This window comes from Oncorhynchus tshawytscha, linkage group LG10, assembly GCF_018296145.1.
Source record: "Oncorhynchus tshawytscha isolate Ot180627B linkage group LG10, Otsh_v2.0, whole genome shotgun sequence".
Classification (NCBI taxonomy): Eukaryota; Metazoa; Chordata; class Actinopteri; order Salmoniformes; family Salmonidae; genus Oncorhynchus; species Oncorhynchus tshawytscha.
In genome coordinates, this window is record NC_056438.1 from 31,296,765 (window position 1) to 31,316,016 (window position 19,252).

Below are 19,252 nucleotides of genomic sequence, written 5' to 3' on the forward strand. Positions count from 1 at the left end.
TGAGTATGAAAATAAATATTTTTTGCTAAACCGATTTGGTTCGATTGCAATGAACAGGCAGAACAGAACACAGTGGGCTCCATCATTCTTGAATGGAAGACGTTTGGAACCACCAAGTCAATTCTTAGAGCTGGCCGCCCGGCCAAACTGAGCAATCGGGGAGAAGGGCCTTGGTCAGGGAGGTGACCAAGACCCCAATGGTCACTCTGACAGAGTGAAGGTCCCCAAGAACACTGCTCCAGAGATTATCTGTGGATATGGGAGAACCTTCCAGAAGGACAACCATCTCTGAAGCACTCCACCAATCAGGCCTTTATGGTAGAGTGGCCAGATGGAAGCCACTCTTCAGTAAAAGGCACATGACAGCCCGCTTGGAGTTTGACAAAAGGTACCTGAAGATTCTCTGGTCTGATGAAACCAAGATTGAACTCTTTGGCATGAATGCCAAGCGCCACTTCTGGAGGTGACCTGGCACCTTACCTACAGTGAAGCATGGTCGTTGCAGCATCATGCTGTGGGGATGTTTTTCAGAGGCAGGGACTGGGAGCCTAGTCAGGATCGGAGCAAAGTACAGAGAGATCCTTGATGAAAACCTGCTCAGGATGTCCGACTAGGGCGAAGGTTCACCTTCCAACAGGACAACAACCCTAAGCACACAGCCAAGACACCGCAGGAGTGGCTTCGGGACTGGTCTCTGAATGTCCTTGAGTGGCCCAACCAGAGCCCGGACTTGAACCCGTTCGAACATCTCTGGAGAGACCTGAAAATAGCTGTGCAGCGATGCTCCCCATCCAACCTTGAGAGGATCTGCAGAGAAGAATGGTAGAAACGCTCTAAATACAGGCGTGCCAAGCTAGTAGTGTTGCTGTCATTATGGGGTATTGTGTGTAGATTGATGAGGAGAAAAAACAATTCAATCAATGTTAGAATAAGGCTGTAACGTAACAAAATGTGCAACAGTCGAGGGGTCTGAATACTTTCTGAATGCGTCTTAAAGCAAAAATCCTTAATTGAAACTATAACAAAGCGGGAACCCAACCTGTTTTTTATTTATCGTATGAGCAAAAAATATTTCATTTTATTTGGACCGCTAAGCCAGGCAAAATGAAATGTGCATATTTATAAAATGAATATGAGTTTGGGGGCTGTAATGATGAAATATTAAAGCATTAAACCTCTCACTAAAAGCTTCACTCATACATACATTGGACTTAAATCTGAACTGGTTCTCTAGTGGGTTATTAAGAAAGACCCATCCTTTGTTCAAAAATTTCCTTCGTACAGATTACAACTTCTCATTTCCGATTAATTGAAAATTAAACTTTTTTGTTCAAAGTATTGCCCTTTCTTGTACAAGCCATACAAAGCTGGTTACCCTAGAAAATAGTAAATATAAGGAAACGCCAGGAATGAGTGTGTGTCCAAATTGTTGACTGGTACTGTACACACACAAATACCCAGTGAATGTATGTGTGTATATACACAGTTGAAGTCGTAAGTTAACATGCACTTAGGTTGGGGTCATTACATTTTAGAACCACTCCACAAATTTCTTGTTAACAAACTATAGTTTTGGCACGTTGGTTAGGACATCTACTTTGTGTATGACACAAGTAATTTTTCCAGCAATTGTTTACAGACAGATTATTTCACTTATAATTCACTGTGTCACAATTCCAGTGGGTCAGAAGTTTACATACACTAAGTTAACTGTGCCTTTTTAAACAGCTTCCAGATAATGTCATGGCTTTAGAAGCTTCTGATATGCTTATTGACATCATTTGAGTCAATTGGAGGTGTACCTGTGGATGTAATTCAAGGCCTACCTTCAAACTCAGTGCCTCTTTGCTTGACATCATGGGAAAATCAAAAGAAATCAGCCAAGACCTCAGAAAACAAATTGTAGACCACAAGTCTGGTTCATCCTTGGGAGCAATTTCCAAACGCCTGAAGGTACCACAGTCATCTGTACAAACAATAGTACGCAAGTATAAACACCATGGGACCACGCAGCCGTCATACCGCTCAGGAAGGAGACGCGTTCTGTCTCCTAGAGATGAATGTACTTTGGTGCGAAAAGTGCCACTCAATCCCAGAACAACAGCAAAGGACCTTGTGAAGATGCTGAAGGAAACATGTACAAAAGTATCTATATCCACAGTAAAACGAGTCCTATATTGACCTGAAAGGCCGCTCAGCATGGAAGAAGTCACTGCTAAAACAACGCTATAAAAAAAGCCAGACTACTGTTTGCTACTGCACATGGGGACAAAGATGGTACTTTTTGGAGAAATGTCCTCTGGTCTGATGAAACAAAAATAGAACTGTTTGGCCATAATGACTATAGTTATGTTAGGAGGAGAAAGGGGGAGACTGGCAAGCCGAAGAACACCATCCCAACTGTGAAGCACAGGGGACGCAGCATCATGTTGTGGGGGTGCTTTGCTGCAGGAGGGACTGGTGCACATCACAAAATAGATGGCATCATGAGGAGGGACAATTATGTGGATATATTGAAGCAACATCTCAAGACATTAGTCAGGAAGTTAAAGCATGGTCGCAAATGGGTCTTCCATATGGACAATGACCCCAAGCATACTTCCAAAGTTGTGGCAAAATGGCATAAGGACAACAAAGTCAAGGTATTGGAGTGGCCATCACAAAGCCCTGACCTCAATCCTATAGAAAATGTGTGGGCAGAACTGAAAAAGCGTGTGCGAGCAAGGAGGCCTACAAACCTGACTCAGTTACACCAGCTCTGTCAGGAGGAATGGGCCAAAATTCACCCAACTTATTGTGGGAAGCTTGTGGAAGGCTACCCAAAACGTTTGACCCAAGTTGAACAATTTAAAGGTAATGCTACCAAATACTAATCGAGTGTATGTAAACTTCTGACCTACTGGGAATGTCTTGAAAAAATGTGTGTGTGTGTAATAAATATATATATATATATGGGAAACGGTGTTAAAACCCTTTACAATGTAGATCTGTGAAGTTATTTGGATTTTTACGAAATATCCCGAATTGGCCCTTTTTCTGGACCCTGTCTTTCAAAGACAACTCGTAAAAATCCCCAAATAACTTCACAGATCTACACTGTAAAGGGTTTTAACACTGTTTCCCAAGCTTGTTCAATGAACCATAAACAATTAATGAACATGCACCTGTGGAACGGTCGTTAAGAGAGTAACAGCTTATAGACGGTAAGCAATTAAGGTCACACTTTTGAAAACTTAGGACACTAAAGTGGCCTTTCTACTGACTCTGAAAAACACCAAAAGACAGATGCCCAGGGTCCCTGCTCATCTTCTTGAACATGCCTTAGGCTTGCTGCAAGGAGGCATGAGGACTGCAGATGTGGCCAGGGCAATAAATTGCAATGCCCATACTGTGAGACGCCTAAGACAGCGCTACAGGGAGACAGGATGGACAGCTGATCGTCCTCGCTGTGGCAGACCATGTGTAACAAAACTTGCACGGAATCGGTACATCCGAACATCACTCCTGCGGGACAGTTACAGAATGGCAACAACAACTGCCCGAGTTACACCAGGAACTTACAATCCCTCCATCAGTGCACAGACTACCGCCCACCACTGCGACCTGTATGTTCTAGTCGGCTACTCACTACATATTTGTCGCCAGACCCACTGGCTCCAGGTTATCGATAAGTCTATGCTAGGTAAAGCTCCGCCTTATCGCAGCTCACTAGCCATGGTAACAACACCCGCCCGTAGCACGCGCTCCAGCAGGTATATCTCGCTGGTCATCCTCATAGCCAATACCTCCTTTGGCCGCCTTTCCATCCAGTTCTCTGCTGCCAGTGACTGGAACAAATTGCAAAAATCGCTGAAGCTGGAGACTCACATTTCCCTCACTAACTTTAAACATCAGCTATCTGAGCAGCTAACCGATTTCTGCAGCTGTACATAGTCCATCTGGTAATAACCCACCCAATCTACCAACCTCATCCCCATATTGCTTTTATTTGCTTTGCTGCTCTTTTGCACACCCGTATTTCAACTTGCACATCATCATCTGCTCATCTATCACTCCAGTGTTAATCTGCTAAATTGTAATTACTTTGCTACTATGGCCTATTTATTGCCTTACTTCCTCATGCCATTTGCACACACTGTATATAGAGGTTCTTTTTTTCTATTGTATTATTGACTGTACGCTTGTTTATTCCATGTGTAACTCTGTGTTGTTGTTTCTGTCGCACTGCTTTTCATTATCTTGGCTAAGTCACAGTTGTAAATGAGAACTTGTTCTCAACTAGCTTACCTGGTTAAATAAAGGTGAGGGAAAAAAACAACAACAAAAAACTGTCCACAATAGGCTGAGAGAGGCTGGACTGAGGGCTTGTAGGCCTGTTGTAAGGCAGGTCCTCACCAGACATCACCGGCAACAACGTCACCTATGGACACAAACCCACCATCGCTGGACCAGAGAGGACTGGCAAAAAGTGCTCTTCACTGACGAGTCACAGTTTTGTCTCACCAGGGGTGATGGTCGGATTTGCGTTTATTCTCGAAGGAATGAGCTTTACACCGAGGCCCGTACTCTGGAGCGGGATCGATTTGGAGGTGGAGGGTGCGGTGTGTCACAGCATCATCGGACTGAGTTTGTTGTCATTGCAGGCAATCTCAATGCTGTGTGTTACAGGGAAGACATCCTCCTCCCTCATGTGGTATCCTTCCTGCAAGCTCATCCTTGACCGTCCAGCATGACAATGCCACCAGCCATACTGCTCATTCTGTGCGTGATTTCCTGCAAGACAGGAATGTCAGTGTGAGGGCTAGGGCCATTCCCCCCCAGAAATGTCCGGGAACTTGCAGGTGTCTTGGTGGAAGAGTGGGGTAACATCTCACAGCAACAACTGGCAAATCTGGTGCAGTCCACAAGGAGGCGATGCACTGCAGTACTTAATGCAGCTAGTGCCCACACCAGATACTGACAGTTACTTTTTATTTTGACCCCCCCCTTTGTTCATGGACACATTCCATTTCTGTTAGTCACATGTCTGTGGAACTTGTTCAGTTCATGTCTTAGTTGTTGAATCTTGTTATGTTAATGCAAATATTTACACATGTTAAGTTTGCTGAAAATAAACGCAGTTGACAGTGAGAGGACGTTTTCTTTTTTTGCTGAGTTTGATATACTTTACAATTTTCTACATTGTAGAATAATAGTGAAGACATCACAACTATGAAATAACACATATGGAAACATGTAGTAACCAAAAAAGTATTTAATTTTTTTTTAAATATACGTTATTTGTGATTCTTTACAGTAGCCACCCTTTTCCATTATGATACTGATCACATCATTACTAAAAAAAAAAAAAGATTTTTCAATTTACACAAATTTGATGATAATCTTGAAGTTAATTCAGAAGACCCAGGACATGACCCTGGAAGTATGACGTAACTTGCCCCGGTTGTTTCCTCACTCACGTACTCTTCACCCTCCCTCTCAGGTCCACAACACAACTGGATGAAGGACTTTGTGTTGATGGTATCTATAGTGATCGGGATGGGGGGCTGTTGGTTCGCCTACATCCAGAACAAGTCTTCCAAGGTGCACATGAGTCAGATGATGAAGGACTTGGAGAGCCTGCAGAGCGCTGAGCAGAGCCTCATGGACCTTCAGGGACGGTATGTAGCCTGATGCTGTTTATGAATGGTTTGTAAAAGGTGGTTAAAGGTGGTTTATGGTTGATTTACAAATGGCATACACAGGTTTAGTTGTCTATTGGCTCGAATGGCTCTGACGTTGTATGTTTGGTGTATGGCATGCAGTCTGAAGAATTATTAAGTTAAATTAATTTAGCTTAAAGTGATCACATTTTTTAAAAGGTTCTAACCCTGTCTCACTCACTCACTCACTCACTCACTCACTCACTCACTCACTCACTCACTCACTCACTCACTCACTCACTCACTCACTCACTCACTCACTCACTCACTCACTCACTCTCACTGCCCTCCAGCCTCGAAAAGGCCCAGGAGGAGAACCGCACGGTGGCGGTGGAGAAGCAGAACCTGGAGCAGAAGATGAGGGATGAGATCAGCGGGGCCAAGAAGGAGTCGTACCGCCTCCGCGAGCTCCGCCAGGGGGCAGAGTGTGAGCTCAGCCGCCTCAAATATGCTGAGGAGGAGCTGGTGCAGGTAGGAACCGTGGAGAGTGTGTTGCACATAATTAAGGTAGCAAAACTACCAGTAATTCACCAAAGTTACTGGAATTGTCAGCAATTATGGTAAGTAACATTTGGTAATTTATACTTTAATTATTTTAAGTTGATTTTATTTTCATCATATAAAATGTTTTTTTTCTTTATCATTACATTGGAGTCCATATTTTCCATGAGTTTCTAGTGGATAGACCATATGGTTTAAGAGAAAATAGAATAATTAATGAAAAAAGACCTTGAATCAACAATGACATAATTTGCAATTAACTCTGCAACGCCTCCAACTATTGACTTCTTCACAACTGCCACCAGTTTGGCCACGAAACATTTACAACAAAGACATATTGACATAGTAAATTAAATAAATGCGTGTACGAATATAAAGTATATCCCATGCTGAAACCCTCATATTAACCGCCAACTGTATTCACCAAGTTGATGGGTTATATTTAGGCTAATGTTCTATTTTTCAAATTTATAACATCTTATTTTATTATTTGATATTTTACATGTTATGAAAATGACCAAAAATCCTTGAAAGTTAAAAAAAAAATTGTTTACTGGTACATTTCCTCCCATTGCAGCCCTACAAAGAATACTGTCCAGTTGTTTAGCATCAAATCCTATCTTCCTGTGTCACGTGAAATACTGCCCCCTTGTGTAGCATACAGTACAATGCAGTCTCCATTCACAATAAGATGAATGCAGTATAGTATTCAGGTCAAATGCATACCACATAGAATACTATTCCTCTGTGTATAACATAATATTCCACAGTGAAGCATTTGTCACTGTTCCCCTGCGCATTGCATAATAACGTCTCCTTATGTACGAGTCTCAGAAACCCAGACACTAGGCAACAGCAGTGACTAGGGCCTGGGATTAATGACGGAACCTCTTGGTAACTTTGGGAAAAATACAAAAAAAAATACTTTCCCCGGGGAGCGTCGTCTTCAAACATATAGCTGTACCAACAAAATCACGAGGCGGACATGCCAGAACGTCATGATTCGAAACAGAGCTTTTAACAAAGGCAGTTGATGCAAACGAGCCACTTGCAAAATGCACTCATTAAAAAAATAACATCTGTGATCTCCATCTTGCTAGCTGCGCGGGCAACAAGCAGATCAGGCAGTGACATATAGTGCCTCTATGCCAAACTAACATTGTTTCTGAACAAACGTGTAAGCTGGAACATTGCTACGTTGTGGGAGGCAACCCCATCTGTCTAGAGAGACTACTTATGTACAGTACAATACACTTTTATACCAAGATTTCATATTATCCCATGTGTGTGCGACGACCTAAATGTCCCCCCTCCGTCCCCAGGTGCGTATGGCCCTGAAGCGAGCAGAGAAGGAGATGCAGACGGAGTGGTCGGTCCCAGAGGCCCTACAGATGTGGCTACAACTCACCCATGAGGTGGAGGTCCAATACTACAACATCAAGAAACATAGCGCGGAGCTACAGCTCACTGTCGCTAAGGAAGAGGTAACTTCCTGGGAGACCAAATGACATCACTATGACATCACTTCCTAGGAGACAGTGTCAAGTTTAAGTAGGAGCAGGTTTTAGGGTGATTTTGGGGATGTAAATGGGTTGGTTCATTGGGTTGTGAATTTGTAAGTGAGTTGAGTTACATTTTGAAATGCAGTATGGAAAATAAGCATTTTCCACTTGTGTAATTGAAAATGTCTGAAAACATGCACAGACACATACACACAGATGCATAGAGGCAGACACAGACACACAGATGCATAGAGGCAGACACAGACACACACACACACACACACACACACAAAAACACACACACACACACACACACACACAAAAACACAGCTAAATTACTTTAATTGCATTGTTTGTTTTTGCCATTTATAACTTGCAGTGAGAATGACTCATAAGGCAATTAACTGTGTAGCACAAACACTGAGACACAGCAATATGTTGCTGTCATTAAAGTCGATGTGGTCACATTTGACATCTTGGCCCAATTTGAGGACTTATTGATAAAACTAGTCTCTGTAGGATACAGTATTGTACAATACATGGCAGAAGGTATGTGGACACCTGCTCGTCGAACGTCTCATTCCAAAATCATGGGCATTAATATGGAGTTGGTCCCCCTTTGCTGCTTTGACAGCCTCCACTCTTCTGGGAAGGCTTTCCACTAGCCATTGGATCACTGCTACGGGAACATGCTTCCATTCAGCCACAAGAGCAATAGTGTGGTCGGGCACTGATGTTGGGCGATTAGGTCTGGCTCGCAGTCGACGTTCCAATTCATTCCAAAGGTGTTCAGTGGTGTTGAGGACAGGGCTATGTACATGCTAGTCAAGTTCTTCCACACAGATCTCCACAAATCATTTTCTTTTTAATTAATTTTTTTTAAACCTTTTTTTCTCCCCAATTTCGTGGTATCCAACTGGTAGTAGTTACAGTCTTGTCTCATCGCTACAACTCCCATACGGACTCGGGAGTTGTAGCGCTGCTTCTTGACACAACGCACATCCAACCCAGAAGCCAGCCACACCAATGTGTCGGAGGAGACACCGTACACCTGGCATTGTGCACTGCGCCCGGCCCGCCACAGGAGTCTCTAGTGCGTGATGAGACAAGGATATCCCTGCCGGCCAAACCCTCCCTAACCTGGACGACGCTGAGCCAATTGTGCATCGCCCCATGGACCTCCTGGTCGCGGCTGGCTGCGACAGAGACTGGGCTCGAACCCAGAATCTCTGGTGGCACAGCTAGCACTGCGATGCAGTGCCTTGGACCACTGCGCCACCCGGGAGGCCCGACAAATCATTTCTGTATGGACCTTGCATTGTGCACAGGGACATTGTCATCCTGAAACAGGAAAGGGCCTTCCCCAAACTGTTGCCACAAAGTCGGAAGCACAGAATTGTCTAGAATATCATTGAATACTGTAACATTAAGATTTCCCTTCACTGGAACTAAGGAGCCTGAACCATGAAAAACAGCCCCAGACCATTATTTCTCTTCCACTAAACTTTACAGTTGGCACTATGCATTCGGGCTGGTAGTATTCTCCTGGCATCCGCCAAACCCAGATTCGTGCGTCAGACTGCCAGATGGTGAAGCATGATTCATCACTCCAGAGAACGTGTTTTCACTGCTCCAGAATCCAATAACCACAAGCTTTACACAATTCCAACCGATGCTTGGCATTGCGCATGGTAATCTTAAGCTTGTGTGCGACTGCTTGGCCATGGAAAGCCATTTCATGAACTTCCCGACAAACTGTGCTGTCATTGCTTACAGAGGCAGTTTGGAACTCGGTAGTGAGTGTTGCAACCGTGGATAGATGGTTTTTACGCGCTATGGTCCCATTCTGAGAGCTTGTGTGGCCTACAACTTCGCGGCTGAGCCATTGTTGCTCCTAGACATTTCCACTTCACAATAACAGCGTTTACAGTTTACTGTGGAAGCTCAAGCAGGGCCAAAACTTTACAAACTTGTTGGAAAGGCGGCATCCTATGACGGTGCCACATTGAAAGTCACTGAGCTCTTCAGAAGGGTCATTCTACTGACAATGGTTTTCTATGGATATTACATGGCTGCATGCTTAATGTTATACAACTCTCAGTAACGGGTGTGGCTGAAATAGCCAAATCCACTCATTTGAAGCGGTGTCCACATACCTTTGGCCATGTAGTGTATATCAGTGCATGTAGGATTGCCTGCATATCAGTCTGTTATTGCTCCAGCCAACAGATTGTGGTCTTGACGAAATGTTTCACTGTCTAATTCATTCATGAACAGCTAAACTGGGCAGATATTTGAAAAGATAAGGCACTGATGTTTTATTGTAGTATAGACAGCAAATATTGGATGCTATGCATTCATTGATGATTGTGTTCCAATATAGTCAAATGTCTGCTAAAGCACTGTTTTTTTAACTATCGTCATACTACATTATTTAATTTGAATATGCTCCACCCATTCTCATCCCCAATATCCCAATTTGTGGCACCCATGAGTGAGAAACCTATATGCCAAGTATAGACCACATATTGTATTCCCTACAGGTTATAGAAAAGAGCAGAAGCTCTGAACTATCCATTCAGTCGCCGGTCTTACAGGTTATGGAACATTTTCTCTTAGTATTTGCCCGGTAGGTTTCATCAAGGAGAAATCCCCCATTTCTATGTCAAATAAAACAAAAAACACTATATAATAAATACTACAGTAATAAAAACACTGCAATATTTACTATAGTATACACTATCGTTTTTACTATAGTAATACTACAGTATTTATACTGTAATAAACTTTACTACAGACATGCCCACAAAAACACTACAGTGAATACTAGAGTAATGTCCACAAAATACAGAATACAGTGAATACTATAGTATACTACAGTCATATCCAAAACACTACAGTAAATACTACAGTATGCTTATGCAACAACACTACAGTAAATACTACAGTATGCTTATGATAAAACAATACAGTAAATACTACAACAACACTGCAGTGAATACTATAGTATACTTCCACAAGAACACTGCAATGAATACTATAGTATATAAATCTAGTCATACAAACAGTATTTAGAGCATAGTATATTATAGTAATTTTTCAAATGGGTTACAGGCAGAGAAAATCAAAAAGAAGAGGAGTTCTGTGTTTGGAACACTTCACGTCGCCCACAGTTCATCACTGGATGAAGTGGACCACAAGATCCTAGAGGCCAAGTAGGATATAACACACACGCATTCACACAACAGACAAACACGCATAGACAAATACGCACACTCACCGGCATTGGATTTTGTCACCCTCGTCCATATGTCTTTGTCCATGAGCTGAATCGATGTGAAAGACTTGGGGATTTACTAGCTATTGATTACTGATCGAGACAAGTAAATACAATTTTATTGGTCGCAGATGTTATTGCGGGTGTAGCAAAATGCATGTAAATCTGGATCCCCACATATGTCAGTCTACCTAGGGTGTCAATACCTATTGCAATAAATTGTTGTCCTTGCATTAGTGGTATAGGCACATAAACCAAAGTGTAATATCTGGAAAAAAACAGTTTCCCTGGTACAGCGAGAAGAGGATGGGCCTCCCATCTGAGCTGGGGCCCTCTTTAGGTTTCTTCCTTCTAGGGAGTTTTTCCTTACCAATGTGCTTCTTCTTTTGCTTGCTCTTTTGGGTCTAGGTTGTTGGCTGTAAAAGCTCTTTGTGATAACTACTGATATAAAGCGGGCTTTATAAACACATTTGATTTGATTGATTGTTCCAGGAAGTCCCTGTCGGAAGTGACCGCCTGCCTGAGGGAGCGTCTCCACCGCTGGCAGCAGATTGAGAAACTGTGTGGCTTCCCCCTGGTGCACAACTCTGGCCTGCCCAGCCTGACTGCCACCCTGTACTCTGACCACAGCTGGGTGGTCATGCCCCGCGTCTCCGTGCCCCCCTACCCCATCGCCGGTGGAGTGGACGACCTCGATGAGGACACGCCTCCAATCATTCCACAATTCACCTGTACGTATGGAGGTTGTCACAGAAATGCAAATACTCCAGTTAGAGTTGTAAAGTGACTGAGTGTGTGTGTGTGTATGATCACTTGTTACTCCTTACATTGAACGAAAGTAACACGCTACTTTGCAATATTACTTTATGTAGAAAGTAACATGTTATATTAGTAGTTGTATTACTTTACATTACTTTCATGAAAAAAATCTCAATCTCACCGTTTGTTTGATTGTCAGAGGGAGCAATACCATCACTAGTTTCTCTTCATCTGTGGTGCTGCTTTCCTGTGCTAGTCTTCAAAAGATGTGCTATATATTGGGCTGCTTCATTAGCCATATATACTGTAAACCAAACATCTGTCGAGATTTCCTATCGTTTCATTAAAACTCTTTTCTCGAGCCACCAGTTTTGGTTATCGACCGCAGGCACACGAACCCATAGAGATGTATTGAGGGCACACTTGCAACCCGATGGGAAAGGCCTCAATGGGCTTTGTTATCACAGAAGTGATCAATAGCAAAGATCGGAGGTGTGCTCTCTATACATTTCTATGGACAGCAGCTATCATGACATTTCTCCAGATCAAATTGTATTTGTCACATACACATATTTAGCAGATGTAATTGCGGGTGTAGCGAAATGCTTGTGTTCCTAGTTCCAACAGTGCAGTAATATCTAACAATACACACATACATCTAAAGTAAAAGAATGGACTTAAGAAATAGATCAATATTAGAATGAGCAATGTCAGTGACACTGACTGAAATGTAGTAGAATAGAATACAGTATATACATATGAAATGAGTAACGCAGTATGAAAACATTAAAGTGACAAGTGTTCCATTATTAAAGTAGCCTGTGATTCCATGTCTATGTACAGTTGAAGTCGGAAGTTTACATACACCTTAGCCAAATACATTTAAACTCAGTTTTCCACAATTCCTGACATTAAATCCAAGTAAAGATTCCCGGTTTTAGGTGAATTAGGATCACCACTTTATTTTAAGAATGTGAAATGTCAGAATAATAGTAGAGAATTATTTAATTCAGCTTTTATTTCTTTCATCACATTCCAAGTTGGTCAGAAGTTTACATACACTCAATTAGTATTTTGTAGCATTGCATTTAAATTGGTTAACTTGGGTCAAACGTTTTGGGTAGCCTTCCACAAGCTTCCCACAATAAGATGGGTGAATTTTGACCCATTCCTCCTGACAGAGCTGGTGTAACTGAGTCAGGTTTGTAGGCCTCGTTGCTCGCACACACTTTTTAAGTTCTGCCCAGAAATGTTCTATAGGATTGAGGTCAGGGCTTTGTGATGGCCACTCTAATATCTTGACTTTGTTGTCCTTATGCCATTTTGCTACAACTTTGGAAGTATGCTTGGGGTCATTGTCCATTTGGAAGATTCATTTGCGACCAAGCTTTAACTTCCTGAATGATGTCTTGAGATGTTGCTTCAATATATCCACATAATTGTACCCCTCATGATGCCATCTGTTTTGTGAAGTGCACCAGTCCCTCCTGCAGCAAAGCACCCCCACAATATGATACTGCCTCCCCCGTGCTTCACGGTTGGGATGGCGTTCTTCGGCTTGCAAGCCTCCCCCTTTTTCCTCCAAACATAACGATGGTCTGCACATGGGGACAATCTTTGTCCCCATTGCAGTAGCAAACCCTAGCTTTTTTATGGCGGTTTTGGAGCAGTGGCTTCTTCCTTGCTGAGTGGCCTTTCAGGTTATGTCGATTTCGTACTTGTTTTACTGTGGATACTTTTGTACCTGTTTCCTCCAGCATCTTCACAAGGTCCTTTGCTGTTTTGGGATTGATTTGCACTTTTCACACCAAAGTATGTTCATCTTTAGGAGACAGAATGCCTCTCCTTCCTGAGCAGTATGACGGCTGCGTGGTCCCATGGTGTTTATACTTGCGTACTATTGTTTGTACAGAGGAACGTGGTACCTTCAGGCATTTGGCAATTGCTCCCAAGGATGAACCAGACTTGTGGAGGTCTACAATTTTCTTTCTGAGTGCTTGGCTAATTTCTTTTGATTTTCTTTTGATTTTCCCATGATGTCAAGCAAAGAGGCGCTGAGTTTGAAGGTAGGCCTTGTAATACATCCACAGGTACACCTCCAATTGACTCAAATGATGTCAATTAGCCTATCAGAAGCTTCTAAAGCCATGACATCATTTTCTGGAATTTTCCAATCTGTTTAAAGGCACAGTCAACTTAGTTTATGTAAACTTCTGTAAACTTCTGACCCACTGGAATTGTGATACAGTGAATTATAAGTGAAATAATCTGTCTGTAAACAGTTGTTAGAAAAAAGACTTGTCATGCACAAATTAGATGTCCTAACCGACTTGCCAAAACTGTAGTTTGCTAGCATCCCACATGGCCAACATCCAGTGAAATTGCAGAGTGCCAAATTCAAAAATAGAAATACTTTTATAAAAATTCATAAAACATACAAGTGTTATACATCGGTTTAAAGATGAACTTCTTGTTAATCCAACCAGGTGTCAGATTTCAAAAATACTTTACGGCGAAAGCATACCATGCGATTATCTGAGGACAGCGCACAGCAGACAAATCATTACAATCAGTTACCAGCCAAGTAGAGGAGTTACACAAGTCAGAAATAGAGAGAAAATTAATCACTTACCTTTGATGATCTTCATATGGTTGCACTCACAAGACTCCCATTTACTCAATAAATGTTTGTTTTGTTCGATAAAGTCCCTTTTTATATTCAAAAACCGTTTTGTTTGCGCGTTTTGTTCAGTAATCCACAGGCTCAAACGCAGTCTCAACAGGCAGACGAAAAATCCATATAGTATCCGTAAAGTTCGTAGAAACATTTCAAACGATGTTTATAATCAATCCTCAGGTTGTTTTTAGCCTAAATAATCGATAATATTTAAACCGGACAATAACGTTTTCAATATAAAAGGTAAACAAGAAAGGCGCGCTCTCGCTCGTACGCATGAAAAATCTCTGGGACACTGTAGGGTCCACTCATTCAGAGTCCTAAGTTAATGGATACTGTAATGGCATTCAATAGAAAAATACAAATATAAAAAAATCCCACTTCCTGGATGGGTTTTCTCCTGCCAGATCAGTTCTGTTATACTCACAGACATTAGTGTAACAGTTTTGGAAACTTTAGAGTGTTTTCTATCCAAATCTACCAATTATATGCATATCCTAGCTTCTGGGCCTGAGTAGCAGGCAGTTTACTTTGGGCACGCTTTTCATCTGGAAGTGAAAATAGTGCCCCCTACCCTACTGAAGTTAACAAAAAATGTGTGGAGTGGTTGAAAAATGAGTTTTAATGACTCCAACCTAAGTGTATGTAAATGTCTGACTTCAACTCTATATAGAGCAGAAGCCTCTAAGTTGCAGGGTTGTGTAACTGGTTGGTAGCCGGCTAGTGATGACTATTTCACACTCTGATGGCCTTAAGATAGAAGCTGTTTTTCTGTCTCTCGGTCCCAGCTTTGATGCACCTAGACTGATCTTGCCTTCTGGATGGTAAGCGGGATGAACAGGCCGTGGCTCGGGTGGTTGATGTCCTTGATGATCTTTTTGGCCTTCCTGTGACATCGGGTGCTGTAGGTGTCCTGGAGGGCTGGCAGTGTGTACCCGGTGATGCGTTGGGAAGACCGCACCACCTTGCCGTTGCGGGCAGTGCAGTTGCCGTACCAGGAGGTAATACAGGATGCTCTCAATGGTGCATCTATAAAAGTTTATAGGTCTTAGGGGCCAAGCCAAATTTCTCCAGCCTTCTGAGGTTGAAAAGACGCTGTTGCGCCTTCTTCACCACACTATCCATGTAGATGGACCATTTCAAATCGTCTACACTGAGGAACTTGAAGCTTTTCACCTTCTCCACTGTGGTCCCGTCAATGTGGATAGGAGTGTGCTCTCTCTGCTGTTTCCTGAAGTCCACAATCAGCTCCTTCGTTTTGTTTAGGGAGAGGTTATTTTCCTGGCACCACTCCACTATGGCCCTCACCTCCTCCCTGTAGGCTGTCTCGTCATTGTTGGTAATCAGGCCTACAACTGTTGTGTCGTCTGAAAACTTGATGATTGAGTTGGAGGCATGCGTGGCCACGCAGTCATGGGTAAATGGGGAGTACAGGAGGGGGCTGAGCACGCACCCTTGTGGGGCTCCTGTGTTGTGGATCAGCGAAGTGGAGGTGTTTCCTACCTTCACCACCTGGGGGCGGCCCAGGATGTCCAGGACCCAGTTGCACAGGGCAGTCTTGGAGGGTACTATGGTGTTGAAGGCTGAGCTATAGTCAATGAACAGCATTCTTACATAGGTATTCCTCTTGTCTGATGGCGATTGCATCATCTGTGGATCTATTGGGGCGGTATGCAAATTGAAGTTGGTCTAGAGTGTCAGGTAAGGTAGAGGTGATATGTTCCTCAACTGGCCTCTCAAAGCACTTCATGATGACAGAAGTGAGTGCTATGGGGCGATAGTAATTTAGTTCAGTTACCTTTGCTTTCTTGGGTACAGGAACAATGGTGGACATCTTGAGCCGCCCGGCAGCCTTGCGAGGGTTAATGCGTTTAAATGTCTTACTCACATCGGCCACAGAGAACTAGAGCCCACAGTCCTTGGAAGCGGGCCTCAAAGTGGGGGAAGAAGGTGTTTAGCTTGTCCGGGAGCAAGACGTCCGCGACTTCAATTTGTCCGCGATATCGCTCGTTTTCCCTTTGTAATCCGTGATAGTCTGTAGACCCTGCCACATACATCTCGTGTCTGAGCCTTTGAATTGCGACTCCACTTTCTATGTACTGATGTTTTGCCTGTTTGATTGCCTTAACAGGGGGAATAACTACACTGTTTGAATTCAACCATATTCCCAGTCACCTTGCATGGTTAAATGCGGTGATTCACACTTTCAGTTTTGCTCGAATGCATCCATCTATCCACGGTTTCTGATTTGGGTATTGGTCAATGTTATTTTCAGAGGATACCCAGGACATATCCCAGTCCGCGTGACAAAACAATCTTGAAGCATGGATTCCGATTTGGTCAGACCAGTTCTGGTTATAGACACGTCCCTCAAACAGCCTTCTTCCGCTCGCTCGAGAACTAAATTAAGAAACAAGTTGAGATCGGATCATGGAAACACGCGACCGGTAGAGAGATGATTCTGAAAGTATTGCTCATTGTTTGACAAAGTAACTGTATTAAAAAAAGTTGACAAAGTTATGTGTTACTTTACTCTGTTACTCATATACAGTAAGTAATCTGATTACGTAACGCGTTACAAAAGTGATGATGGCCAGTACAGCATGTGAGTTTACTGATTTTTACATCAACAACGCTAAAATAGATTTAAAATGTGTGTTTTAAGTTGTGTGTGTGTTCAGTCCGAGTACTGTAGTCCGGGTTCAGTCCGACCATCGTTATGACCACATCTGGCTGTGTAACCTACATCCCTACTCTCTCTGGTATTTTCCCAGCAGCCTCTATAATGCGGCCCCCTCTGACGCGCAGCAGCAGCCTGTGTCGGTCCCGCCGGAGTCTCTACAGCACCCCGCAGCCTTCAATGATGTCTGCCGACCCTGACCTGCTCTCTATGTCCAGCCCACCCCTCTCCTACCACCCAGAGGGTGAAGAAGAACACATCCTCTTCATCGAGAGAAAGGGGTATGTTACCTTTCACCACCTCTGCCCTCTTTTATACCGGATCAGTTTAGGGTAATTTATTTAGAATATAAGACATTGAATGTGTGCTGATATTAGTTGCATTGTAATTATTTTTATTTCTCTTACACTCGGTCTCTGTCTGCTCTGTCTCTGTCTGCTTTGTGTGTGTCCCTGCTCTGTGTCTGTCTGCCTCTCATCTCTGCCTGCTTCTCTGTCTCTCTCTGTCACAGGGACACTCAGGATACATCCTCAGACACAGACTCTCTCAACTCCTCCATGGGACGGAAACAGTCCTATGCCAACCCCTGCACGCCAGGCCCAGAGCCCCCCTACCGCAAGATCTCCCGCGAGGAGTTGATGATGCTGAGCCAGCAGGAGCCTCAGACTTACATCCGGGACTCACCCCCTCCTCAAGGGGGAGTTGCGTCCCTCTCGACTTCCTCCTCGGCCAACCCCTCCCCTGCCCTGGAGCACCACTCACACTCCCACACCCACACGCACTCGCACAAACACAAGGGCTCACCCGACCTCACCCGTGGCTCCATCCCAGAGTCCCACAGCATGTCCTTCACCACCCCGACGGCGGGCAACAAGGCCGTATTCAACGGCATCCTGGAGAAGTCCTATAGCATGGGCCAGCTGCCCGCGGGCATGACGGGGGCAGGGGGGGTGGTGGTGGTGGTGGGGCGCAACCCATCCCTCACCTCACTGGATAATGAGGGCAGGGGGGCGGGGGGCAAGGAGAAGAAACTACAGAGGACCTCTTCTCAGGACTCCTGTGACAACGGAGACAAGACCAAGAAGTCCTCGTCCAAGATCAAGAGCTTGTTCAAGAAGAAAAAGTAGTAGTACTCAGAGAGCGAGAGAGAGGGGATGGGACAAAAAAGGATCAAGATGAAGTCATTTTAGCCTTAATAAAAAAATGTACGTTGTCAACGGAAGCTAAAACATTTTTTGTTTGTTCCATTGTTCCTTTTTTTTCTTCAAAGATGGAATGTAAAGCTCTGTCTGGGCACCTCAATAATGCCTTTTAATGAATTGTTTTTGCTCACTCATAGCCTCAAAGTTAAGCCTTCAAAGGTCACAGAAAGGTCAAAAGGTAAAGGGTCATACCAGCTGCCATCGCCCAGGCAACCGTGAAAAGCATGAGCCTGCTCACTCAACGTCTTCTGGTTCTTTTTCAGTTAAAGAAACAAAAAATACATTTCACTTGTGTTCTGTATACAGGGCTTGTACTTGACACAGAAAAAAAAAATGCTACTTAAGTTTGTTGCACTACTGCTTTCCTGTATTCTGGGAAAGGACCGCCGCTGCTCGCCAAGTAAACATTAATGTATACAGTACAGATGAGAATGATGTATGGGGAGAGGCATTGGAGATGCAACACATGGTAGGCTATTGAAGCCAAAATCGCTTGGTGTTTCCAATGTTTTTTTGCAATGGATTTTATTTATACACACACACACACACACACACTGAGTATACCAAACATTAGAAACACCTTCCTAATTTTGAGTAGCACCCACCCTTTTTGCCCTCAGAACAGCCTCAATCGTCGGGGCATGGACTCGACAAGGTGTGAAAAGTGTTCCACAGGGATGTTGCCCCATTTTGCCTCCAATGCTTCCCATAGTTGTGTCAAGTTGTCTGGATGGACTTTGGGTGGTGGACCATTCTTGATACACATGGGAAACTGTTCTGTTGAGCGAGAAAAACCTTGTAGTGTTGCAGTCCTTGACACAAACCGGTGTGCCTGGCACCTACTACCGTACCCCGTTCGAAGGCACTTAAATCTTTTGTCTTACCTATTCACCCTCTGAATGGGACACATACACAATGCATGACTCGGTTGTCTCAAGGCTTAGAAATCCTT

General features: G+C 43.5%; 1 protein-coding gene across 2 annotated transcripts in view; it reads left to right on the top strand.

Annotated features, from left to right (window-relative positions):
* The window catches only part of LOC112260106 (stromal interaction molecule 2-like), an 84,007-nt gene extending 65,215 nt beyond the window's left edge, over positions 1–18,792 (top strand). The window contains exons 6-12 of one of the 2 annotated variants that reach the window (XM_042328504.1): positions 5,483–5,660; positions 5,996–6,173; positions 7,526–7,687; positions 10,820–10,920; positions 11,475–11,713; positions 17,193–17,379; positions 17,610–18,792. In XM_042328504.1, coding sequence (XP_042184438.1) covers positions 5,483–5,660; positions 5,996–6,173; positions 7,526–7,687; positions 10,820–10,920; positions 11,475–11,713; positions 17,193–17,379; positions 17,610–18,225 — 1,661 coding nt within the window. In that variant the 3' untranslated portion in view covers positions 18,226–18,792. The remainder of the gene's footprint in view (positions 1–5,482; positions 5,661–5,995; positions 6,174–7,525; positions 7,688–10,819; positions 10,921–11,474; positions 11,714–17,192; positions 17,380–17,609) is intronic. The other variant, XM_042328505.1, reaches the window with a different exon arrangement.
* The last annotated feature ends 460 nt before the right edge of the window (positions 18,793–19,252 follow it).